At 39.4% G+C, this 27,966-nt stretch overlaps 2 protein-coding genes across 2 annotated transcripts; one reads left to right on the top strand and one right to left on the bottom strand.

Moving 5' to 3' along the window:
- Positions 1-448: 448 nt before the first annotated feature.
- LOC135475033 (dipeptidase 1-like) lies at positions 449-20,637 on the top strand. Its single transcript, XM_064754764.1, has 10 exons — positions 449-924; positions 8,520-8,661; positions 9,265-9,397; positions 12,483-12,633; positions 13,385-13,460; positions 13,630-13,806; positions 15,207-15,303; positions 17,319-17,394; positions 18,206-18,344; positions 18,632-20,637. Exons 1-10 carry the CDS (start codon positions 698-700, stop codon positions 18,716-18,718), a joined length of 1,305 nt encoding a protein of 434 aa, XP_064610834.1. The 5' UTR covers positions 449-697; the 3' UTR covers positions 18,719-20,637.
- Positions 20,638-23,473: 2,836 nt separating this feature from the next.
- LOC135475450 (cilia- and flagella-associated protein 20) lies at positions 23,474-26,267 on the bottom strand. The gene is made up of 5 exons (XM_064755353.1): positions 26,041-26,267; positions 25,219-25,298; positions 24,847-24,958; positions 24,514-24,702; positions 23,474-24,258 (listed from the first exon to the last, which is right to left on the bottom strand). The coding sequence occupies exons 1-5, from the start codon at positions 26,122-26,124 to the stop codon at positions 24,133-24,135; spliced, it is 591 nt and encodes a 196-aa protein (XP_064611423.1). The 5' UTR covers positions 26,125-26,267; the 3' UTR covers positions 23,474-24,132.
- Between the last annotated feature and the right edge of the window lie 1,699 nt (positions 26,268-27,966).

The following is a 27,966-nucleotide window of genomic DNA, read 5'->3' on the forward strand; positions in this document are numbered from 1 at the left end:
TTAAACAACAGCCAGCCTGCGTTGAAAGTGCGCAGAATTTGTTTTCATGGGAGGCTCTGTACCGCTTACTCTATTTATGGAAAACTGAATAATCGAGGGCTCATTTCAAGAGATTACATTAACTTTTCAAATCTACAAATATCTTTCAGACTGTGGCTGATTCGACGTAGCTTATATACTACAAACATATTGTAGTCTTCTTGTCTCATTAATTGCTGTAAATAAACTAACATCACTTAAAACTGTTTAGTATACAGTGAAGAATTTTGTAAACAAACAGAACAAATAAATGCGTGGTGTGCTAAACTGTTGAAGATGACATAATATCCGACGAGCTGTCATGGGTCTGCATCGCAGGCGGGCTTAGAGCTTATCCAGCTCAGGTATAGGTCAGTTTGCTAAACGCACCGGGATGAGCAGCGCGCAACTCTGACACAGTCCCCACCATACACCGTTTTATACAGAGTGAGGTTGTTAACAGTTGTCATAAGGCGTGCGTATAACAGATACCGCAAAGTGTCAGTGCTTGTGCCCGGCCGTCTAAGACCACGGATTAAAATCTGGCACGTAAAGACATGACTGCAATTTGAAGCTGGGCCTTTCAATTTTATTAGAGCCGGATTCATCCCGAACCACATTTCATCATTGACCAACTTATAGAAAGTCAACTTCACAGTATATAACAAGTTCCGAAGCGATGGATTCTAAAAAGACGTCGTCAAAGCAAGATCTGGTGTCTCATCAAATTACATTTAGCAAAGGAACAGGGTGTAAGCGCTACCTTCTGGTTGCTGCCGTGGTGATCGTGATTCTATCAGTTATCATTGGTCTGGCAGTAGGTTTGCCCAGGGCTCTTCGGGAAACAGATGATGAATACATGACATTGGCCAGAGAAGTCTTGAGCGATTACCCACTGATAGATGGGTGAGTTATTTATTTATTTGTTTGTATTTGCATGGCTAATGTCTAAACCTATACTCAAGAATTTCATTTGGATAAATCTTTCATGTGATGTTATTAAAGGGCGAATTTACACACTATTATTTTCTTTGCAACTCTGTACTAACGATCTCCGCATTTACTGCCGAGTTTAATTGCATTTGACGAGGCTGTGTTTCAGCGAATATTCACTTTGTAGACTGATTTTGTAATAAAACTCATTTAAAACTGGAATTTGAATGTTGAGGCTGCTATAATGTGGTAAAGTCATGTCAGTTCAATGAGGAACCAGCTTTTCACAATGAGCACCCGAGAAGGGGCTCATTGACTAACATGAGGACAAAACCTAGTTTTCACAACTGCCAACAAAACCTGTGATCATTTTAATCATTTGAATTTAAGTTCTGGCTGAGTGCTAAAGCACAACTCCATAACTTACGAAAACTTGCCGTGAAAACTCTCGAGCATACATTTTTGTACAGTTCGCAGCTAGCTTTGTACCTCACACACTTGGTTTGTACCTCGTGCGCCTGACTTTGTACCGTTCGCACTTGGCTATATAACATAAACACTTGGCTTTGTACCTCGTGCGCCTGACTTTGTACCGTTCGCACTTGGCTATATAACATAAACACTTGGTTTTGTACTGCGCACACTTGCTTTGTACCTCGTGCGCCTGACTTTGTACCGTTCGCACTTGGCTATATAACATAAACACTTGGTTTGTACCTCGTGCGCCTGACTTTGTACCGTTCGCACTTGGCTATATAACATAAACACTTGGCTTTGTACCTCGCACACTTGGTTTGTACCTCGTGCGCCTGACTTTGTACCGTTCGCATTTGGCTATATAACATAAACACTTGGTTTGTACCTCGTGCGCCTGACTTTGTACCGTTCGCACTTGGCTATATAACATAAACACTTGGCTTTGTACCTCGCACACTTGGTTTTGTACCTCGTGCGCCTGACTTTGTACCGTTCGCACTTGGCTATATAACATAAACACTTGCCTTTGTACCTCGCACACTTGGTTTGTACCGCGTGCGCCTGACTTTGTACCGTTCGCACTTGGCTATATAACATAAACACTTGGTTTTGTACCTTGCGCTGGCATTTGAATTGTGCAGTGCTAATTTACCTTTGCCTGTAGATTGCAGTTGATGATTTTTAGATTGCATTATTGTGCGTTGCATCAATTCGGGATGCGCATTCGAGGTTTGCGTGCTAGCGCGGCGCAGTGACACAGGAGCCTCTCTCACTAATGCGATTACCATGAGTTCGAGTCTAGCTCATACTGGCTTCTTCTCCTGTCGTGCATGAGAAGGCCTGCCGGCAACCTACGGATGGTCTTGAGTTTCTCACGGGCTCTGCCCGATTCCTTTCAGGTGTAAGTGGAACATCAATTAAATAATTTAATTAATTGATGAGTATTCTTTGATGCTTAGATAACCATATGCATATAGCATATCAATCCGTCTTATTAGGCCTATGCCTATGCAATATATTCTATTAGTGTGTAGTTGTACAGTTTAGAACCTGTTTCGATCCATTGAGACACATACCGGTAGCTTATGTACTTGTACTCCTGGTCCACATGCTGTTTGGGGTGTACTAACTTTCACTTTGCATTTGGCATCCATTGTTTTTTGTTGTGTTCCTAAATTGTTTTCAGAAATGAAACCATTTCCCTGTATACACGGTATTTACATTTATTCTAAGTGCAAGGGAAAGAAAAGCACTTTACACCCCTGAATAACGGAATTATAACTTCCTAAAAGCACTTTACACCCATGAATAACAGATTATTACTTCTGAAAAGCATTTTACACGCCTGCAGAAATAGTACTTCTAAAACGTCTATAACTATCCCTGTAAATGTCTTAATATAGTAGCAACTCTCATACACCCTCACACAATGGCTTAAACAGAATTAGGTGAAAGAAATTACAAGTCATCAGAATAACCCGAAACTCTACAGTGTCATCACATTTAATACACACTCAAGTGAGATGGCCAGAAACAGGATTTAGGCCTATTGAGAGGACGGCCTGAAACAATTTCTCTGCTGTCCTCCCCCGACCGCCGCCCGACCTTGCACTGACCGTCAGTTCTATAAGTACTCCGACACTTGAGCTAATGGGTTTGTATGGTGGTATCATAAAGCCCCGATTACGTCATTTAATGTGGGCCTATTTGTGGCGTTTTAATCCTGATTTAGGCTGCGACTTTATCTGTTTGCACACCCGGCGCCCCATGTTAGTGTAGATGACCACAGGATATGACTTGTGGTTTACGTCTTGTGTCTATGAGCCCCACAATGAGCACAAGAGAATACTTGAACGTCCAGCTTCCTATACAGTACCCATTGTTCTCAGTCTACATGGTGTGTGATTAATGCACCTTTAGCACTTTCTATTTGTAAATATATGAACACCCTTTGTCTGAAATAAAATATCATCATAAACTGAAACTGAAAGCACATTGGTACACACGTAGCGGGCATTTTCTGTCCAGGGGCTGCTTTTGCACAAAGACCGTAAGTCTATTTTGAGTGTAAATCACAGAGGTGACGATCGTGTCCTTAATTTACAGAAGACACTATCTTGCACAAAGCCACAATAGTTGTAACTTAGGCCCCTACAATCAGAAATTTCAATTTGGTTGACCCTGTTGTCAATATTTACAGTCGGCCCAAAATTAACGTTAAGTAGAAATATTTGCCTTAGGTAAGCTTTTAGTACCTTTCGGCTCGGTTTGCGAAAATGTGTAATGTAATTGTCTGAAAAAATATGTTACGAGCATTTTTCCACATGTTGTTGTTATTAGCTGCTGAGTCCTTATGATATAAATCTCTTAAAAATAGAGGCAAGAAAATTTATTGACCCGTACATTGCCCATTTACACAGACCACCTTTATGTACGAGTCAAATTTCTTCTGCGATCGCGGTTATATCTTCAAAAAATTAAAATTACCGTACAATTCCTTTGTTCAAAGCGACGCAACTTATTTTCACAATCGATTGTAAAATTGGCTGTAGGGTAGCTTTAATCGCTTTGTGGCGTTCAGCATGAAGAGGATGACCCGTAACAGTATGTCTCAGGCGGGTCCGCTTACTAGCCTTCTGTAAGTCGTCTCAGTGAAGCATCACTGGATCAAAGAGCGGTGGAAATCCGTCCTGCAGATTACCTGCACTCTTTGACTCCTTCGCCGTCATATGACTGAATAATTGTTACGTGCGACATTAAACCCCAATCACTCATTCACTCACTTATTCACTCATTCAATCACTTTTAAATGAAATATAAAAGGCGACAGCATACAGAGTAAACCAGAGAGGCGATGATCGTGCAATATTTATGGAATGCAGCCTTTGTAAATTTACTTTAGAGATTTTCTAATTGTTCATGTAAATGCTTAAAGAAGTGACAACATGCATATAGACGCCCCCGAGCACCATGTTTCTGAAGCTTATCAAATTTTAAAGAAACATTTGGGTGTCATAGGCTATTTGATCTGGCAGCCATTTTAGATTATTTACGCTTACGCCTGAAACCTTCTCCAAAACAGCTGAATCTAAAGTATGACTTCAAAATAATGCATATGTGTTTTCCAAGACCTTCTCTACAATCTATGCTTATTTTCATTTCGATTCCACCGCAAATTGGGCAACGTGACCTATTTTTAACTTATATTCCATTTTCTCTGTAACTTGAAATGAGATCGCTTAGACTTACCTATGGGAACTGGGTCCAACAATGCCAATAATTTTCACCGGAAGTTTCAAAATTTTACCGGAAGGGACAAATAAATACAATGAAAATGGCGGAAATTATATTTGGCGAAAACTCAAAAGTGGCGTTTTATACGCAGTTTGCCATGCCAAGTTCAGTGGTTCATATTTTATGCCGGCAAAGTAAATATAGTTTTCTTTCTATTTCCTGAGATCCGTCATTTTGAAGGATCATTTTTTGCCTTGTAAAATGTTACAAGACAAAACTAGAAAGATGGGACCTGTCATCAAACTGATGGACTGTTTGTCTGATTGTAGCCCATGATCTGGCCTTTCATAAGTATGTCAATAAATCTGAGCTACGACTAATAGTTTTTTTCTACAGATTAATTGATGCTAACCTTGATTTAACTAACCGGAACTGATATCATGAAAACCGAAAGTATTCATAAATCATTGACAAAGGACACTAGAGACATTCAATATTTCAATATATCGAGAAAGAATTGATCAAATCGAATTGGTCGTATTACAGACCCCAAAGCCGGCTTAACACCCGGCGTCGCTGTATGGAACGTAACAGCTATATTTGGACTGATTTTTGTTTAGAAGAAAACAAACGAATAATTTAAACTTAGCTTCTTTTGGAAGAGAGGTGGAAATAGAAATAAACGGCCACAGCCACTTTGTTCTGACATGGTTGGTACAGGTAACTCATTAAATCAACTTTAAATTTGGACATTCTATGCCCTGGGATACGCCATGTTATATCGTCTTGTCACTCGGCCTCGGGCTCACATGGCTAAGAGACAAAAGAGGGTTCGGTTGCTTCAGCGCCTGTTTGACTAAAATAGACAACATGGCGGCGCTTTGGATTTTCTCAATGTGCGCGATATTGCATGTTTTTATCTGCGATACCTCGGCTATGCAACGTAACAAAAATAAAAAGTTATACTTTTCAAACTTTATGTAAGATACTCCATCTATTCATATATACATTTGATGTTGTCTTTTAACGGCTTTGCTCAAGAACTTATTTGATGGCGGTGAGTTTAAACATCGGTTGTCACGGATTACCACTGACATTTGTCAAGTTACAGCGTGTGATGTACAGACTTTGTGCCCTCTTTCGCAGAGTTCAGTACATCTACAAGTACCAGTCGTTGAGAGAATATGGGAAACCGACGCAGGTAAAGCAGCCATTCTGGTGGAAGACAAATGGCTTTGGACAAACGCATAAACTGGGCAAACAACCCAACGATCGACCATTTATTACCATCGACCCGTCAAAGCCTTCACGAACAATGAGAGCTGGAGAGGCCACAGCGGGATGGTTTTATCTGTGAAATATGCATTTTTAATTCATGTAGTCTTCACATGCATGTTTATTTTTTCTTAAGGCCGGACACGAGTTTTATTTGCATTGACACATGTATAGGCCCTACAAGAGGTCATGCACTTTCAGTTCAGCTCGGATATACCATCCCTCCCCACACGCTCTCCCATGTATGCACATATACATCAAATATGTACCTCAAAAGCGAAAAGTGGCTCAGTGACCAGTTACACGCGTGTGTGAGTGGTAAGGTGCACATGTCCCAATTCTGGTACATGAAAACGAGGTACGCGTACAACCAGTCTGCTAAACTAGCGAGGGAGTTTCTCTATTACCACATTCTGAGGGCCCTCGTTCTGTTTTTCAATAGCCACCAATTCTATAAGGTAAACCCCTAGACCCTCGCATAATTTGAAGTTCTGAAGAGACAAACCCTACTTTCTGACTGAATGTGCAAAATTCTACCCACTTTTGTTTCTTTTCAATGTTTATTCGGGAGCTCCATCTTTGTTTTCACAGCAGATGCCTTCAAGGTATGGGCCTCCCATTGTTTTTTTTTTTTTTTTTTTTTTTTTGCTTTTTTTTTGCCCTTGTAACAAACTACAACTACAGGCTTGAAACCTGTTCTCAATTCGTACACCGAATAGACACCGGGAGTCATTGTGACATCTTTCTATACGTGTATCTACTCTTTCACATGTCTTTCCTGCCAATTGACACTCATGATAGGGTGACTGGATCCGAAGTAGGCCTATTATACCATGATACCGGAGAGGCTGTAACAATACTAAGCCTACATGCCGTTTTAGTGTGACTGAAGAAATGCTGTATTACATGAGTATACACTCCCAACGCACTATATATGAATATAAAAAAAACAAGCACACGACTCACATGTACACGTGTACCCTGTTAGAATTTAAAGTAATTTAGAACATTTCACATTTACAAGATGAACTGAGGTATTTTTCTCGACACAGTAACTTTTTACATTGCTATAGTAACAGTCCGTAAAGATGTAGTCTTATATATCCCTCTCTCCACCCAAATAGATGAACGTTTACATTTGGCCATGTAAAACACTGTCTTTTAAATTACGTGTATTAAATCGCTACTTTACAAAAGCAAATAAGCCTATAGACCTACTGCACCACGCACGAATGGGGACCACGAGTTTAGACTGTATCCTTTTGAGTAAATGTTTCAGTAAGTGTTTACTCATGACCGGTAAATTTTTATCATGATAAATTATACCTTTATATTACAAAAGTAAACTTAGGGCTATAATTTTATGTGAAGCAAACTTTACTGAATCGGATGCAGTTCATCTACACCTTTTTCAGTAAACGTTTAGGGGAAAATTTTAACAGTGTGCCTTTACACCACATTTATAACGTAAAACGTGCTCACTACTCACACATTTATAAGTACAAAGATGGAAAGCCTCCAAAGGGAGATAAATGGAATGATGCCTGTATACCAAAACCTGTGATAATTCGTAATTACTAAAGGCATGTGTCACCTTATGATAGATCATTATCACACTTCTTTGTCACATATACGGTCACGTTGAATACCCCCATCGTCAGTGGAGTTGGGATGAGCTAGGAGGAAAGAGAGAATCTAGCTCATCAAACTCGTTTTCACATAGACTAGTTGATTTTATTTTACACGGTACTGAAGAATATTTCAATTATACGACAGCGGCCAGTATTATGGTGGGAAGAAACCCGGCATCCACGTACGACCGGAGAGGAAGCTAAAATTAGGTGGACTTGACCTCACAGGGACCGTAGACTGGTTGACACTTTCATGCAAAATTACCAATATATGTACAGGATATACATATTGTGGTTAAGGCCAGAACGTGCCATATATTTTTTTTTAAATATGCAAGTAAACTCAACGGTTTCAATAGATATAAGACTCACATGGCGGTGTACCAGGCATTCCCACGTATACAGCGGAGTTTTTAAAGCACAACAGCTCTCATCTACTCTTACTCCAATTTGGTTCCGTAACACATATAGCACACAGAATGTGCTGAGACCAAATTGGAGTAAGAGTAGATGAGAGCTGTTGTGCTTTCATGCCATGTAATACCCCTAGCTATACATCACATCTACACATCTCGCTTCATAGAACTGGTGGGGCCTCCGTGGCTCAGTCGGTTAAAGCGCTAGCGCAGCGTAATGACCCAGGAGTCTCTCACCAATGCGGTCGCTGTGAGTTCAAGTCCAGCTCATGCTGGCTTCCTCTCCGGCCGTACGTGAGAAGGTCTGTCAGCAACCTGCGGATGGTCGTGGGTTTCCCCCGGGCTCTGCCCGGTTTTCCACCCACCATAATGCTGGCCGCCGTCGTATAAGTGAAATATTCTTGAGTACGCCGTAAAACACCAATCAAAAAAAAAAAAAAAAAAATCATAGAACTGGTATTATTTAGATTTAACCATCCATCCGTGCTCAGTTTATGCATAGTGATTGACACTTGTTTGCTGTTATCTTATTCAGACATAATGACCTGCCCTGGCAATACCGCCTGCAGGGCAACATGAAGGTGGAGGAGGTGAATCTGAGAGGAGACCTGCGCACACACTGGAATCCGTCTCATACCGACCTCCCCAGGCTGCAGGCGGGCATGCTGGGAGCTCAAGTAAGCATACCTTAAACCTTATACTCTGGTTGGTACTCTATAAAAGTAATTATGTGCACTTGCGCAGAGACATGCGTGTGAGATTTTTGCCAAGAACTTATTTCTTTGCATAATTTTTTATTTATTTTTATTTTATAGAATGTGCGACTCTTAAAAGCTGCTTGTGGTAGCAGAACAATACATCATGTTTACAAATTTATTTAAACGAAATTTTGTTCATGGAAGGGCTATGCCTCCGTAAAAGTGGTAAGATTTGGCCAGAAACATGTATATATCTCAGTTGCATATGTTTAATTTTCTCAAATACCACAACGTTATAGTACATATGGAAAATATACACGGATCTGTGAACAATGCCGTTGTATATACGGTAGTAATAATACGAAAGCCATATATAAATCAGTTTACATATGTGCACACTTTTTCGGTGGACGAATTTAGGCTAAACTGAAATACATTGGCGTTTATGTGAATAACTGAATTCTTAATTGACATTCATTTCGATGGAATATAGTGTGATAGCCGCGTTTTACGTATGACCCTTTAAGATAAAATAAAAAACTTTGGTTAAATAAAACCAAAAAAATGTTGTTGTTTTTTCAGTTTTGGGCATGTTACGTTCCTTGTAGTAGCCAAGGCAAAGACGCCGTTCGTATGTCGTTAGACCAACTGGACATCATCAAGCGCTTCGTGAGGAAATACCCTGACAAGTTCCAGTGGACAACAACCGCACAAGGTATATATGGTATATGATACTACAGTAGAGTGGAAATCAGCTTTGTCAGTCTAGATCTGTGGAAAGCCATATTAAAGTGTTTCCTGATTCTATCATGTATTCTGTTATTGCAGCAGATTATTCTGATAATATAACACACATATTATAGTAACTGAGCATAAAGACTCTATTAGACTAACAGGATATTATGTTGAATATGGCAGAATATTTTGCCATTCATGCTTCTTCCAGTTAACAGATCCTGCGCCTTTCTGGGGTTTTGTAAAGTAGCACCAGCTATATATTACATAGTTACAATCAAAGCATAGCGGTTTTCAGTCTAAGCAGAGCAGTTTCAGTCCAGCCAGAGCAGTTTCAGTAAAGGGAGAGCAGTTTCAGTCCAAGCAGAGCAGTTTCAGTCAAGGCAGAGCAGTATCAGTCCAATCAGAGCAGTTTCAGTCTAAGCAGAGCAGTTTCAGTCCAAGCAGAGCAGTTTCAGTCCAAGCAGAGCAGTTTCAGTCCAAGCAGAGCAGTTTCAGTCAAGGCAGAGCAGTGTGAGTCCAATCAGAGCAGTTTCAGTCCAAGCAGAGCAGTTTCAGTCCAAGAAACCGGAAAAGTTTCTTGAGGCAGACAACAGAATATGCTGAGAAGACAGAATTTTCTTGTAGTTCATACCAAGGCCGTGTCCCAGTTATATTGAGAGCATTGTTTCAGATCCACTTATATTATTATGATAAGCTACCATACTCGAGACATTTACTCGCTTGAAGGATTGAGAGAAATTGTGGTTTCACCAAAAAAGTAGGCCTATTAAACATTCCGTCTGGCTTATACTGAAACACAGAAGTATATTTAAAGTTAAGCATTGACACCAGTGTCATCCTATTATAATTTAAAAAACAAAAAAACAAAATGCAATTTGACTATAGTTAATAATAATAATATACTTAATAGAAATTTTAACACGGGGGCGCATTCCACAAAGTTATTTCTGACTACGTCAAAATTTAAAATCTCTTCACAGTGCTTAAATTTTTTTGGCACTGTAAGTTGAAATTTAGACGGATTTGCCTTAAGATTTAAAAAACAAGCTTTCGTGCGTATGACTATACACATATACAAGTTGTGTTTCCAAAACTTGGTTTGCGCGACAGAGGAGCCTGTGGCGTCTTTGATAAGTGCATATACACATTTCAGAGAATAGAGCCGTATGTCAAATCCGTGTACTTGAAAAGTAAGTAGGTTAACTGTGTTGATAACTCCCTCTTCAGCATATATGAATACGTGAACGTATTTTTAAGAGAGGTTTTAATTTCTTTACCTACCCTTCTCTCAAAACATAAAGCGCTGCACATCGCTATAGATGGTATGCATGTGGGTTATGCACACATGCCTGTCATGTGGGTCATGTCCTTCAGGCGAAACCACAATTACATTGTACATGCCTATTGTGATAACTGCTTTAGACGACATGCCGTGTTTGCTTTTTACATATGCATCATTAATAGCGCCAGATTTATATATTTCAGAACATGTTCAGACAGTTTCACAAAACAGTGTTGGTTTGAAAACCTAGACATAAAAACGTAATACATGTATATAGGCTATGGAACTTGAGCCTCCGTATACGGAGAATAAACATGGTTGTATAATGAACACTCCGGACATTTTGTACCGGGTGGATTGTTTTCATATGATCGAAGACTCCTGTGCAGTCTACAGCTAATGTCTTTTGATTTCTGCTTGGCTATGTATTGGCCATTTGAGGGTAAATGCTGAATTTATATTTGAAAGACTGCATTTGTTAGTGGATAATAATTGCTCGAGAATGTAGCTGAATACTTGTATGGGATTGACAGTCAGGATGAGGAAGGCTGGATTGTGGAGACTGGTGGATTGGCTATATGTTTTGCTTGTCTGAACTAGGAGAATTGAACAGCGGTATGTGATTGGTTTGCTGGCATGGGATAATTAAGTGATTACCTGTAGTTGGTTTTCTGGACTAGGTTAATTTAGGTACTGTATGTGATTGGTTGCCTAGACTAGGACACATTTAAATTTGTTGGTTTTCTGGATTAGGATAATTGAATGGCCATGTGGTTGGTTTTCCAGGCGAGGATAATTATGTGGTTGGTTTTCTAGACGAGGATAATTATGTGGTTGGTTTTCCAGATCATGATAATCATAATTATGTGGTTGGTTTTCTAGACGAGGATAATGTGGTTGGTTTTTCAGACCAGGATAATTATATGGTTGGTTTTCTAGAAGAGGATAATTATATGGTTGATTTTCTAGTAGAGGATAATTATGTGGTTTGTTTTCTAGACGAGGATAATTAAATGACGATGTGGTTGGTTTTCCAGACCATGATAATCATTTGGTTGGTTTTCTAGAAGAGCATAATTATGTGGTTGGTTTTCTAGAAGAGGATGTGGTTAGTTTTCCAGGCCAGGGTAATTACGTGGTTGGTTTTCTAGATGAGGATAATTATATGACTATATTGATGTTTTTTTCTGAACTTGGATAATTGATTGAGTGTATGTAATTGGTTGTCTGAACTATAGAATGATTGAATGGTTGTATATGATTGGTTCACTGCCCGCTCTTTGAAACCTCGTTCTCGTCGCCGCCGATCAGTGTCCAACTAATGACATTCCTGGATCATATTTACCTCTCACTGTTTTGACTATAGCAAGACAGGAGCGAGTTTGTGAAGTATACATTGGGAAATGAGGCGGTTTCGTCTGGCCACACCAGTCTCCTTCCAAAAAGTTATGTCATAATCGACTCAATTCCTGTATCAAGCTCATGATGACTTCAGACTTCTGTCCAAAATATATTTATTTATTTATTTATTTGATTGGTGTTTTGCGCCGTAGTCAAGAATATTTCACTTATACGACGGCGGCCAGCATTATGGTGGAAGGAAACCGGGAAGAACCCGGGGAAAACCCACGACCATCCGCAGGTTGCTGGAAGACCTTCCCACGTACGGCCAGAGAGGTCCACAATATAAAAGTTCGCATACATGGAAAACAAATTATCACTGTTTGCCTTTCCATTTCTTGTATTGACTTATCGTGCAGACATATATTTGTTGTTACAGGTATTCTTGATGCCCACGCCAATAAGAAATTAGCTAGTTTGGTGGGTTTGGAAGGGGGGCATTCCATCGACAGCAGTTTGGCAACGCTGCGCATGTTTTATGACCTGGGCGTCAGATACATGACCGTCACACACAGCTGCAATACACCATGGTGAGCTGAACTCCAGGGGCCGGTTTCATGAAGCTCACATAGCTAAGTAAGCCCTTGGATAACACGGCAACATATGGTGTAGAGATATAAAGTGCACTTAGCTAAGGGCAACTAACCGTGAAAACCGGTCCCAATCTACATAATATAAAGGGGTTGAGGGATTACACGTGACGTCATCACCTTGGTAGAACAATAGCCAGGTAACCATATTGGAATCCTGTTAACATGCGCTGCTATATCCACGGTTCTCCAATATGGTCGGCAGAAGTAGGTCATGCAACCCGTCGTTCAGTCTACGCAATATTTATCCCTCGTTTTACACAATATTCATCCATCCGTGTGAGTCTTCGATATTTTTTTTACAAGTGTGCGCGTTTTCTGCAGATGCGTATCATGAGAATTGCTGAATTTCAGTTTTTGTACCAGGTAAAACATCCTGACGTAAAGTAACAGCCGAAACATCCAGAGGTGAATTCGAACTAAAAGCCTCATTAGTCACGACCCACGGTAAAAGAATCACCGACAGACAGAGATCGATTTTCGTCCATGACTAAAGATAATCATTTTGCTTGATTTAAAGGGTATGGTACTATTAATCTTAGAAAGATGTTCGGAGATTTGTTTGAAAGCTGCAGAGTGAAATATTTCTGTACATTTCATCACATGTACTTTCCTTAAAAAAATGCTCTTTTGAGATGAATATTAAGGCCAATACCATGTATATATGTAATTCCAGTATCTGATGTTGTAGGGCAGACAACTGGAAAGTGGACGTACCAGAGGACCCTGATCCCAAACAATCCAACGGGTTATCCCCGTTTGGAGAGGTAGATATGAACTATACGTATACAGGACTTAAAAAATGTGGCTATAAAACTTAATCAATGAATGTGTAATATTTATTTGTTTATTTATTTTCTTATTTAACTGTAGGCCTACCTACATGATATGCCTATCACTGTGATGTAGACTTGTGTCCCGCCTCTGTCATTGCAGCAAGTGATTCTGGAGATGAACCGCCTGGGGATGTTAGTTGACCTCTCTCACGTTTCCAAAGATACAATGCTGGATGCTCTGAATGTTACCAAAGCGCCGGTCATCTACAGCCACTCCTCAGCCTTTGGTGTCTGCAACCACTTTCGGAACGTTCAAGATGATGTCCTCGAGGCAACTGTAAGGATTTGCTGATTAAAATGGATGTAGTTTTATTGGTATTTTGTCCTATGTACCAAAGGGTGCGGTAAATCGCCCATGACCAAATTACTCATTTGCGTCATTCCGCAGAAAAGTTACTGATCTTAAAGATGCATTTTGAGATTTGTCAGTTTGACATTTATTTACTTCTTGGGGCTAAATTTTAGATAATTTACCATATATTAGTTGTATGACAGGCTTAAGGTGTCTGGATGTATCGTCACAATTCACCAAGTTCCTGCCAACCTTCCTGGTGTTAAGCTGTGTAACGGTGTCGTATGAGCCAAATATTTTGAGTACGCCATAAAACACTAATAAAATAGACAAATAAAGCCATGTAACAAAACCATGCATGCAGCAAGATTTACAATTTCAAAACGGTACAGACATCACACTATGTACACATCGTGTGCAGATGCCAAATCATGTACAGACGCCACATCATGTAGACACCAAAACATGTACAGACACCACATTATGTACACCATATCATGTGCAGAGACTACTTCATGTACAGATGCCACAACATGTACGAAGACCACACCATCTACAGACAACATATCATGTACAGACACGACATTGTGTACACACACCACATCATCTTCAGACACCACATCCTGTACAGACACCACATCATGTACAGACGCCACATCATGTACAGATTTCACATCATTTACAAACACCACACCATGTACAGACACCATCATCTTCAGACACCACATCATTTACAAACACTACACCATGTACAGAGACCACTTCATGTACAAATGCCACATCAAGTACAGACACCATTTCATTTACAAACACCACACCACGTACAGACACCACATCATGCACAGACAACACATTGTGTACAGACACTGCATCATCTTCAGACACCACATCATCTTCAGACACCACATCATTTACAAATACCATACCATGTACAGACACCACATCATGTACAGACACCACATTGTGTACAGACACCGCATCATCTTCAGACACCACATCATGTACAGATGCCATATCATGTACAGGGGCCACGTCATGTACAGACACCACATCATGTGCAAGACACCTCATCATGTACAGATACCACATGGTGTACAGACACCGAGTCATGTGCAGACACCGAGTCATGTGCAGACACCACATCGTGTACAGACGCCTCATCATGCACACACACCACATCATGTACAGACACCACATTATGTACAGACACCATATTATGTACAGATGCCTCATCATGGTATCCGAAACTGGCCTGGCCTCTCCGCATTCACCTAGATAAAAATAATTAATTAATAATATTAATTGATAGTTTGCTGACATTATTATTTGTGTGTCGAAAAGGATTAAAAAAATTAATCCAAAAATTAATTAAATTTCTCCTGCAGAAGAAAAACGGAGGCGTGGTCATGGTGAACTTCTATACTCCGTATATCAACTGTGCACCCCACCTACAGGCTAATGCAACCTTGTCTCAAGTCGCAGGTAAGGGGAGAGCACCCCGGATGGGTTGGATGGTGTAATTGTTGGTATAACGGTTGGCAAAAAAAAAACAAAAAAACATAACCCTCTGCGCAATTTAAAACTTAACATATACACATTATTTAATAGAAATTAGACACTTTCCATGAACATTTCAGCAGCATAGGTGAAATCGTATTAAACCGGCGACAAATTAAACTGCATGACAGATGTCAGAGCAACCCGAGTCAGGAACGCCGCATCCCAGGGGCTTGGTGCCACTGTGTCTGCCATTGTGCATTTCAGGCATGCATTTTTAAATTTGTTGGTGATTTAATTATTTCAACTTTAGTACTGATATTTTAGAGAAAGGTGTCTAATATCCATTAAATATTTTGTGTTAAATTTCGAATAATTGTGCATTTTATTGGAGTTATCTTTCATTCTGACCCACGCGATATATTTATGTATTTATTCATTCATTTATTTCCGGAGACGACCACGTTTATGGATTGAGGAGTGCCCTGGATAAACCAACAGTCTTTTGCAATTTGCTAGCGAACTTTGCCGTCGGGTGTTCATTCTAAATTGAAATGGACCCTTCTCGCCTTTGTTGAGACGGTGACCAGATCCTTTTTAAAGCAACTTTCTTTCCCCAAGCGCGTAGTTTCGATCAAAAATTTAAATCGCACGATCCCACAATTGATTGGTCATGTCCAGATTACAGTCCTGTAAGCTTTTTTTCATGAATTTGTGGAAAAGTCGCATATGTATAGGTTTATAAATGTTGCTCGAGGTGTGCATCTCAACAGCGCCGAAAGTTGCTCGTGGTGTGTTTGTGAACGGTGGTGAAAGTTGCTCGTGGTGTACTTATGAACAACGATGAAAGGTACTTGCATTGTGCGTGTGTGATCAGTGAAAAAAGCTACTCGCGGCGTGCTTGTATAAACAGTGGCTAAAGCTGCTCGCTTTGTCAGTGAATGTGAACATTGCTAAAAGTTATTCCTGATGTACCTCTGAACAGTGGCGAAATCTACTAGCGTTGTCCTAGTAAACATGAGCAAATGTTATTTGTCATGTGCTTGTGAACAGGGGTGAAAAGTTGCTCACGATGTGCTTATGAACAAGGGGAAAAAGTTGCTCACGATGTACTTGTCAATATTTACATACGTTCCCCCGGTGTGCTTGTGAAGAGAGGAAAAAGTTGCTGGCGGTGTGCTTGTAAACAGTGGTTGAAAGGTGCTGGATTTGTGCTTAAGTCTCAAGTCTGGCACAAGTTATTCGCAGTGTGCTAGTGGGCAGCGGCGAAAGTCGATCAGGATGTGGTTGGGAACATCGGCAATAGTTATTCGCAGTGTGCTTGTGAACAGTGTACATAAAAGCTGCTGGCGTTGTGCTTGTGAAGATGGGCAAATGTTATACACCGTGAACAGCGCCAAAAGCTGCTGGCGGTACGCTTGTAAACAATGGCGAAAGGTGCTCGCTTTGTGCTTACGTGTGAACATTGGTAAAAGTTTGCTTGTGAACAGTGACGAAAGCTGCTTGCATCTCGTTAGTCAACAGTGGCGAAAGTCCCTCACGGTGTGCTTGTGAACATTGTCAAAAGCTAATTGCTGTGTGCTTGTGAACAGTGCATGCAAAAGTTGCTCGCGTTGACCTTGTAAATATGTGTAACAGGTGCGAAAGCTGCTTGCGTTGTCCTAGTGGAGAGCGGCGAAAGTCGCTCGCGTGTGCTTGCAAACAATGGTTAAAATTATGCACGGTTTGCTTGTGAACAGTGCATGCAAGCAAAAGATGCTCGCCTTGTGATTGCATGTAAACATTGGCAAAAGTAATTCGCGGTGTACTTGTGAACAGTGGCGAAAGTTGCTCGCATAGTTTCGGGTAATCAGGCGTATTCCTACATGTTAGCTGACTGACACAGAGAAAAGTATAGCTATATAGGTCTATAAATATAGCACTGTTTAAATGATTTTATTCTGTTTTGGATTGTGGTATCATTGATAGAATCGACTGTTTTTTTTTTGTGCGTAATTTAGATCACATTGAATACATCAAGGAGAAAATTGGCGTGGATTATGTTGGTATTGGTGGAGATTACGACGGTGTGCCCACGTAAGTTTTGTGAAATGAGTAAACCGTTGAATGATGAATAGATTAATCTTGAATGGGACTGACACGCCCTCTGCAATGATAAGCAATCTGGTGATGATAGATGGAACAGGAATGATGTCTATATCTACTTGAATAACAATGCTAGGTATCGTTATCCATGATCTATGGAATCACTTGAATTGTTATTGAAATTACTGGCATTATTATTCATCAGTAGAGGCCATTGCTGCTCATCAGTTTCAAGATTTGTTTCCTTTTGTAGACAGCTGGCGAGAAGTAAAGATTGTTGAATAAATTTCTTAAGGCGATAAAAATAAAAGTCATTTCTTTCCGAAAACAACAAAACCCAGTTATGACAAACTTTATGTAACCTGATATTTACTTACGTTTACATGGATTTTAGGCATGAAATTAGACAAAATATGTGACAGAATTGCTCACCAATGAAAATACTGTGTTGCACATGACCCTCCCTTGTAACTATACTACATGTATACCATTGCAAATGCTTTGTCTGGACATGTAGACTAATGACATGTAGGTTATAAGGATCTACGCGGTGGCTGGTGAGTCAGCTTATATTTTTCATTATTATTTATTGTTTTTGTATTCAGAGTGGAAAAAAACGTCATGAAAGGTACGTGTACCGGTACCTGAAAAAATTTAGGCCCACCTGTTCCAAAGAGAGCTGGATTTAAGCATAAAATTTCACTGATCAGGGTTCTACCCACAGTGGGTAGAACAAAGCTATGGTCGTCTGGGCCAGTTAGAAGCCTAGTCTACTTGTACGTGTATTATCTTTATTTACCAGAGTTCCCGAAGGCCTAGAAGATGTATCCAAGTATCCAGACTTGTTCGCCTATATGGCTAGGGTGAAAGGTTGGAATAAAGAGGAGTTGACGAAGTTAGCCGGCAAAAATCTTATCCGGGTCTTCATGGCCGCGGAGAAGGTACCAGTACATGTATATTGTATATTTAAATCTAATGCTGTTTCAACGAATAAGAAAAAACTTTGAATTTGATTTAACACGTAAGAGGACAACAAGAGGTAATATATATGACATGGTTGTGTGATGATAAAATATTCCCATCATTCACCGAAAGTACCGTATTATTCAAATTGAAGGCCCCCTATGATGAAATACATTGTAAAGTACACATTGTATGGTAGCGGTATATATATTTCACTTTTACAAAAAGCATATAGAGATATTAAATTCCATGTACTAATTTTCAGGTTCGAGATGAAATGAGGAACAATGCTCCCTCCGAACATATGATCAACTTTGACCTCGTCAACTCTACATGTCGACCAAACTTTTAGTATTCCACAGTGTGTGCGTCTTAGTGCTTGACCGGAAGGAGAGGCAACCACTTCCGCTTTCTGAAATGTCCTCAGTCTCATTGAATACAAGATTACATTCCTATGTTCATGCACATACCTTAAAATCACATTGCATACATGCCATAGCATGAATTTGCGCTTGTCCTGTTAAATAGATGAACCAGACTATAACATTGAATAATGTTTCATATACAAAATTCAGGTACCAGTTGTTTCGAAATGTATACATTAGGATTGAGTTAGAGGTTGCGTATTAATACTCCTACCGTTATAGTACGGACTAACGCTCCATGTGCTGTACGTATCAGAATGTCGCTGATATATTAGTGGAACATGTATAATATTTAGGCCTGACTTAACTTTCTATTTGGAATGCTGAACAGTGGGTCCTGCAATACATACTCTGTATGAGCAGCATGTATTTCAATGATCTATTAACAGATAGTCTGACAGTCTGATATAAGCTATATGCACCTCCACATATGTTTTCTAAGCTTTCTCATTAATAAATACATGTAGCTTCGTGCTGTTCAGTATATAAATATATGAACATATATATGTAGTACCGAACATGACACATAGCATTTTACATAAGAACTTCATGAATTATATGTACACTATAGGACGTACAATAGAGAACGTACACACACGTGTGTGTGTGTGTGTCGCTGTATTATACCAGTCAGTAAAAAGATAAATTGATATGTCTTATTTATATTTCATTATAGGTGATATATATGTCATTCCTGAAGGCATCATTAGACATTAATCAAATAGCTGTATAATTAGATCATGGTTGCCATCGTTGTTTTTCTTTAAAGGTAGCCCACATTGTGGTATATTGTGCCGTACATATAGCCCTGAACTAAGGGCTGATTCCGCCAAGCCATTTTGAGTTGTCAAAAGTTTAAACGTTAGATCTGAAACGGAAGAAAACTGAGACATTTTTTGTTACTGGTTTGCAGCCCAGATTACACATACAACTCAGACTGTTACACATACAGCTCAGATTGTTACACATACAGCCCAGGTTGTTACACATACAACCCAGGTTGTTACACATATAGTCCAGGTTGTTACACACACAGCCCAGGTTGTTACATACACAGCTCAGATTGTTACACATACATCTCAGACTGTTACACACATAGCCCAGGTTCTTGTGCACACAGCTCAGATTGTTACACGCACAGCCTGGGTTGTTACACACACAGCCCACGTTGTTTCACACACACAGCTCAGATTGTCACACACACAGTCTTAACTGTTACACACACAGCCCTGATTGTTACACACACAGCCCAGGTTGTTGCACACACAGCCTTGATTGTTACACACACAGCCTTGATTATTACACATACAGCCCAGGTTGTTACACGCACAGCCTTGATTGTTACACACACAGACCAGGTTGTTACACATATAGCTCTGGTTGTTACACACACAGGCTCGATTGTTACACATACAGCTCATATTGTTACAAATGCAGTCCAAATTGTTACACTTACAGTCCACATTGTTACATATGCAGTCCACATTGTTACATTTACAGTCCAGGTTGTTACACGTAAAGCCCAGCCTGCTACACATAAAGTCCAGTTCGTTATACATACAGCCCAGAGTCTTGCACACTCTGGTACAGCCCAAACCGTGACACACACAGCTGTTTACATAGAGCAAGAATATATAGTTTGAACAGTGACAAATAAAATATGTGTGTATTGTTTATGTGAATTTGTAGCAATAGTGCATTAAAATGGTGTAGTTTAGTACCAATACTGCATTAAACTGGTGTAGTTTAATACTCTGTACAACTGATACCGTCAGAGAGCACGGTTTCTGTTGTCAAAGATTGCGGAAAGTGATCGTCTTATAAGTGATCAGTCAGGCTCCAAAGATGAATGTGCTTTCTCTGATTCCCATTACAATAAACAAATATCATTTTTTATTTCCAATTTATCGATTTTTGTTTGATCTTCATGATTATCTAGAAGTTGCGTCATGTATCTTTAATTTATGTGTGGAATATTCAACACGTGTGTGTAGACGACAAAATTCCAGTGTTCGGTTGTCCCATGCCAACATCTTGCTGAAAATTTGCGTGAAAACCCCAATGACTCATTCAAACATCCAGTTAATTGTGCATGCAAACTTCAGTCAATGAGAACTTTCCCCTGAAGGAAATGATAATGTCAAACGTTGCCTTGGTTAGGATCCGTAATATAGCGAACACTTTTTTATTCCAATTAAAGTGTGTTTTACCGACTTCTGTTAAAATATAGGTCATTTCCATATAAAATAACAAAATATCTCAAATAATACAATAAGTTTAGAATAATGTGTAGAATAGAATAATCCTGACAAGCGTGTGGCCAACAGAGAACATAATGGTTATATAATCATAGAGCGGGAAAGTATTAGAACGGTGAATCGGGAAGTTGATTGATACTTTAATGTCTTGCAGCTGAGCATAAGGAAAGTATAGTCTAATGCATGTGTAAAGTGTCTACAGGGTGGGACGTTATATCTGTCTCTGGTGTGCATGGCATTTAGTGAGATGTCCATGTATAGCCGTTGAAACAGGTTTACTACAAGACACCATGACCCAAACAGGGCTAGTTTAAAATGATACAAAACCTCATACATGTGCATTAGATGCACGCATAGACCTATACGTTCTCTTTGTATGAAGAAAGACAACGTCGGATAAAGAGGGGAGACAACTTTTTTTGTAGGTGCAATAATGTACGTGTATCTCATTTAAACTGTACATAATTCCAAAATTTGTCTGTTGTATAATGAATTGGGGCGTTTAACTGTGTATTTCGTTAATTTCTGCTGGCCTATACGTACCCCTTGCGGTTGTCATTCAATCGCTGCGCAGGATACAGGGACTGCCTGTTCAAGCCGGGTTTCAGACTGGGAATTTGTAGATTCCAAGCAGTGCTCTCACTACTTGTGCATTGGGCCTTGGTGACATGCAATAGGCAGACGTTGACGCTTTTTAAAGTGAAAGATAGCACTTGACCAATGTTTATGTCCACTGAAAGACTACCATTCCAAAGCATCTTAAACCGGCATTAAATCATTTTTTACATTTTTTTTTCAGCCCAGCTACTGCACGTCTCCAATAATGAGAGCAAGGTGACATCACGTTTACTCTAGCTCTCTAACGTCGAATGTATAAGCATCTAAGATCGCTGTGAGTTCGTTCAGCTCATGCTTGCTCCCTTTCCAGTAGTACGTTGACAGTTCTGGCAGATTGTCGTGGGTTTCCACTGGGAACTGCCCTGTTCCTCCAACCATAATGCTGGCCGCTTCGTACAAGTGAAATATTTTTCAGTACAGCCTAAAACACCAATCAAATGAATAAATAAAAGAAATAAATTAAATTTACACATTTCTCATGAAGTTTCACTTACATGACCGCTTTACACTCTGAGGGAAACCTGCACACCTTACGAAGGGTGATACAGAACTAACCAATGAAGTATTCAAACAGGCGTCCTCAGTGGCCAGGGGCTAATTGTCTTTAGGCTTGGATAAATCGGTTAGTTGAAACAGTACGCTGCATTGTGGTGAGTTCACACAAACTGCTTCATAGGCACCAAGAATAGACAACATCGATGGCCTGTTATCAACAGGAAAATTGGGGAACAGCCAACCTGGACTGCATAATATCGATATCATGGAAACCTGGAAGTAACCAACATTGATTGTCGGTTATTTACACCTGGAAAACCATCAAAATCGTTTGTCTATTATCTACACCAGTGAAATTACAGAACAGCCAACCTGGATTGCCTGTTATCTACATGAGTGAAACCCGGGAACAGTCAACATGGATTGCCTGTTATCTACATAGGTGAAACCCAGGAATAACAAACACTGATTGCCCGTTATCTACACGAGTGAAACCCAGAGAATAACCAACCTTAATTGCTTGTTATCTACAAAAGTGAAACTTGGGAACAGCCAACATTTATTGCCTGTTATCTACGAGTGAAACCGGTGAACAGCCAGTGCTGATTGCCTGTTATCCACATAAGTAAAACCCAGGAACAGCCAACACTGATTGCTTGTTATCTACAAAAGTGAAACTTGGGAACAGCCAACATTTATTGCCTGTTATCTACATGAGTGAAACTGGGGAACAGCCAACATTGATTGCCTGTTAACTACGAGTGAAACCTGTGAGAAGCTAACACTGACTGCCTATTAACTACATGAGTAAAACCTAGGGGCACCTAACATTGATTGTCTGTTATCTACATGAGTGAAACCTGAGAACAACCTTAATTGCCAGTTACTTACACAAGGCAAATCAGGGAACAGCTAACACGGATTGTCTATTATCCATATAAAGCAAACTCAGGAACAGCCAATGCTGATCTATACCAGGAAAGCCAGGGAACATCAAAAATCAACTACCTGTTATCTACTGGAGTGAAACATTGACTGTCCTGGATTTCCTACCCCAGGGGTAAATGTACAGATGCTAAGCAAAGCAGTCTTTGCCCTGTCCTAGCAATGCTAACTCCAAAAACGGCCACCAACAATAATTTCTCCAACTTTGTGGTATGATCCACCTATTGTCAGGTAGGTGCTGGCATTGAACTTGGGCCTCATACATAGGCCTACCATGAGGATCAGCATACATGCTTCTAACCTCAAAGAAAATTCAATAGACCACATTGTGCATAATGTATAGATTACATTTATTAGAAACTATGGGAAGTATTTACAATATCAAGATATTCAACATGAAATGGCTGATTACAAAATGCAAATTACACATTACAGATGGGATTAAAGTACAATTTTATGTGTATTATGACAGCAATTAATTGTCAGATCTGGTTCTAGAGTGTAATAAATTATAACCTATTCCCTGCCCCACCCAATGCTGCAGACATGTGTATTGCATCAGTGCTGCATGCAGTGTCCTCGTTGGCAATATAATTTACAAAGCTGATCATTTTTGGGTTCAAGATGATCCACCATTTCGATCAAATGCTTGTACCACCTACAACGCTCCTCAGTAGCATTCTCAGTTATCCCCCCTGACACAGGAGTTATCTGCCCATGTCAGTTGATATCTACACAATATGAAAACACAGCCATGTAGCTTGAATACTTCACTTATTTTAATCCAACATGATTCAATCAACAATACACAATGCGAAAATTTTCAGATGTTTTTAGGTCTCGCCAGCACAGACCAAATTTTGATTTGCCTGCTATGTCATATAGCCACTCACTCTTTCACAGTGGCACAGTGTTTTCATGGCAGTTATAATTTAGTTTGGAGGAGATTATTCCTCTGTCAACAATTTCATACAAAAAATTTTTTTCGATTCATGTAAATAACAAATTTATAATAATGTCCGTTGTTACTTCGCCATTCCGGCTGCTGGTTTTTGAACAGGGAGATAAAGCTTGAATTCCGCAGGCAATTCATCTTCTGAGTATAATCTGTCCGAAAAGTAAACCCTCCTGATACGGCAGTTGGCATGAATCTGAAAGCAGAAAAGTAAAAGAAATGTTAATATCAAAAGTATTCAAAAAATATACTACACTTTCATTATGATATTATTGATATTATGATATTATTGGTGAAATTAGCCATGTAACTGAAAACAATCATCCCTAAGTCACAATGATTTTATCCCATTATGTTAACTATTGCAAAACTGTTATGAGATATATTGAAATACATTTTAAAAAAATTTAGGGGTTACAGCTTATTATAAGGAAAAAAAAAACATTCTTACCTGTACTCTAAGCGTCTCAATGTAGTTTGTTCCATAAGCTCTTCTCGTAAAGTCTGACAAGTTAAACTGAATCTGGTTCCAGCCATCATCCAGTCTCATGGGCATGGTACAGATGAAAGGTTTGACACGTGTCGTGCTTTGGTAATTGCTTGCCCTGAATCGCCTCTTCACGTTCTTATCGTCTAATACCTGCAATTCAATTAAACAGAAGGCTAAAGTGGTTAAACTGTACTATATAAAAAGGGAAACAAAAAAAGAAAAAATAGACAATACAAATTCTTTATTTAATCTCGTAAAAATCTGCTGCTAAGTAATATAGACAATGCTACACACCTGAACTTCAAATGTGAAATATTTCTTCAAGTTCTTGATGATCATCACCAAAAATGGAAGTTTGATGCCAAGTGTCTTCTTTTGGTCTGCTGGACATGTGATAAATGTGGTGCTGAAATAATAAGCATAATTAGTTAGTATGGTATCAGACACAAAAAATCAGTAATAATTAAATTGCATACATAAATATATACATAAATATTAGATTTGAATTTAGTTTCATATTTAATATATTAAGAAAGCAAGATGCAAAGCAATAATAAAATGCATGTAGAAGAACCATGAGGAATTATGAACTTCTTTCCTACACGAAGACGATATTAATTGTCAAGTACTAACTTAAGCTATAATTATTTCCGCGGTTTTTCTTACCTGACATTTGTTCCAACAATCTCTAAAACTAAGGACTGGATATCATTGTCAGTGATTCGTTTGATGTGCCCATTTCGGACCTGAAAAATGGACAAAAATGACATTTTATTACGATAACTGAGATAACTAAATAAACCGTGAACAAAGCTAAGCTGTGATGGCCAAAACATCATTCAAAAGCTGTCCTCCCACATTGCCATGCTAAGTAGGTCAAGTCATCCAAACATGGCGGCCAGTCCCGATATGGTTGAAATTTTAACATTCCTCATTAGTTTAACACTTGACAACAGTGTCACTCAAAGCCTTTAAAAACATAAATTAATACCGCTGTTGCTTGATGTGTTCACTTGATTGATTTGTTCCATCTTTAACGAAAACCTGGCTCTAAAATATTAAACAATTCGCAATGCAACATTCACACTTAACAGTAAAATTGCAACAACAACATATAGACATTTTCAGAACAAAAGTATCGGTTAAGCGTGGTGTACAAAATGTCGTATTTTGGTACTTTCTTTGAAACCATGCCACATTAGAACAAACTTTTACAGATTACGTCCATTGCTGGAATGGAATAAGAATTACTCATGAGTTGCACACACGTGACATGAGACGCTGACAGTTCCGAATGAAATTCAAATTTCAACAAACTGATCGGTGACATCTATGGTCTCAAACAATCAAACAAGTATCTCAGACAATATATGCAATGATAGTCCTGATAACAGTTAACTTTAAGGTAGTTCTATGATTGTGTAAAAAGTGTAAAACACTAACGTACATGACACACAGCGAGCGTGCGTGCAAACACGTTTTACTTACCGTCTTGTCCCATATTTGTAATGGTTTGCTACCGATACTGTAAAGTATGGACAAAAATCCACTCTGAAATGTGTTCTTGAACATTTTCACGAGCTTGTGTGAGTATGTAATCCTACAACTGCGAAAACTAGTTTGATGAACTTGCACTGCCCTGCGTTGGTTTTAAGCTCTACGCCTGTGAGTTGTCAAGTGAGGACGTCGGTCTGTTGTAGCTTCTCTTACCCTCGTTGCCAAGAGCCCAACAGGAGCGCGTAGTAATACCAGTTGCTATGCGACTCCAGTTAAACTTTCTTTTAAAATCACATCTTTATGTTCTCTTCGACTCTATACATTCGTGAAGATGTGTTATATAAAACCGATCATTAAGATATAGTTAAATAATCTCACACCGACTTGTTTCTGGGTGTAACCTGGGACTATTTTTTTGGCCATCACAGTAGGTCATTTCCTTGCTGGGTTGTGACGCGTCACTTTGCTTGGCACCTTTGTTGCTCAGGTAATCTGCGGCCTTGATTCAATTGGCTACACAAATATCATTGTTATCCTTAAATAGTGTTCGCAACTTCCATTCATATTCCATTGAAGTGGTGTGTTGTGTCTGAGGCACGCGTAGAAAGCATTATACTGAACTACTGTTTTTCCTTTGAAGCTGCCGCTCACCTTAGTTGCGTTCAAAGCCGGTTATTTTAGCCATTTATATCCTTGTACCACGTGTATATAGCTTGTTACCGTACTAAGGCATATAGGCATGCACTGTGCTGAAGCCATAGCTGGTCTAAGAGATATGCCAACATTAACACAACACAAGGAAAGGAAAGAATAATATTTGAATTTAAACTATATAAATAAGTAAATAGATTAATAAATAAGTAAAATTATAAAGAATTAGGAAAGAATTAAAAGGAAATTTTTTGACATGTCTACGGAGGCACACGTTCATGATAAAGGCCCACTGCTTCAGACCCATAATCGTGCCATGCATGCATAGGCTTAAAAATAACAGTCTCAAGGCTAAAAAAAAAAAAAGAAGAAGAGTGAGTGAGTGAGTGCTTGGGGTTTAACGTCGTACTCAACAATTTTTCAGTCATATGACGACGAAGGAATCATTAGGGTGCATGTACGCGTAATGTGCCTCCTTGTTGCAGGACGGATTTCCACCGCTCTTTTATTTAGTGCTGCTTTACTGAGACGACTTACCGAAGGCAAGTAATCGGCCCCGCCCGAGCCATTATACTGATACGGGTCAACCAGTCGTTGCACTATCCCCTTCATGCTGAACGCCAAGCGAGAAAGTTACAACTTCCTTTTTTAAAGTCTTAGTTGTGAAAAAAAGACGAAGAACAACAAAAATTATATATAACTAACGTAGATGTGTTTTATCAAATCACGTAGGCTGATTTATTAGTCGCACTGTTGCCTCTCTTACGTCGTTAAAATGTGTAAAGCTGAATGTAAATTATAATCAATGTATACGCCCATGATGGATATATACAAGCTTGTCTGCATGGGTGCACCAATGCACAGCGCCCGCCTTGCACCCATAAGCATCTCCCTTGCATGTAAAATAGTACCAAAGCAATATAGGCCTATTATTGTGTTGGTTTACTCGGGAAAGGCGTGTCTCACATGAAATAGCCTACATGCAAATTATGACTCCAAATGAAGTCCATGCATGCCCATTCTCCAAAATATACGTGTACGGAATATATTTTAAATTAAAATTGTGGTATATATGTATAGGTGTACACATGGTAAATTAAAATGGTGGAACATGTATACAAGTGCATCCACGCATATTGCACATAACAATAGGCCTGCCACTGGTACCAGCTCATGCTGACTTTCTCACTGGCCATATGTAAGAAGGTTTTCCAGCAACTTGCAGATGATCTTAGGGTAGAGCCCGGTTTCCTCACAACATAATGC

This window comes from Liolophura sinensis, chromosome 9 (assembly GCF_032854445.1).
Source record: "Liolophura sinensis isolate JHLJ2023 chromosome 9, CUHK_Ljap_v2, whole genome shotgun sequence".
In the NCBI taxonomy this organism is placed as follows: Eukaryota; Metazoa; Mollusca; class Polyplacophora; order Chitonida; family Chitonidae; genus Liolophura; species Liolophura sinensis.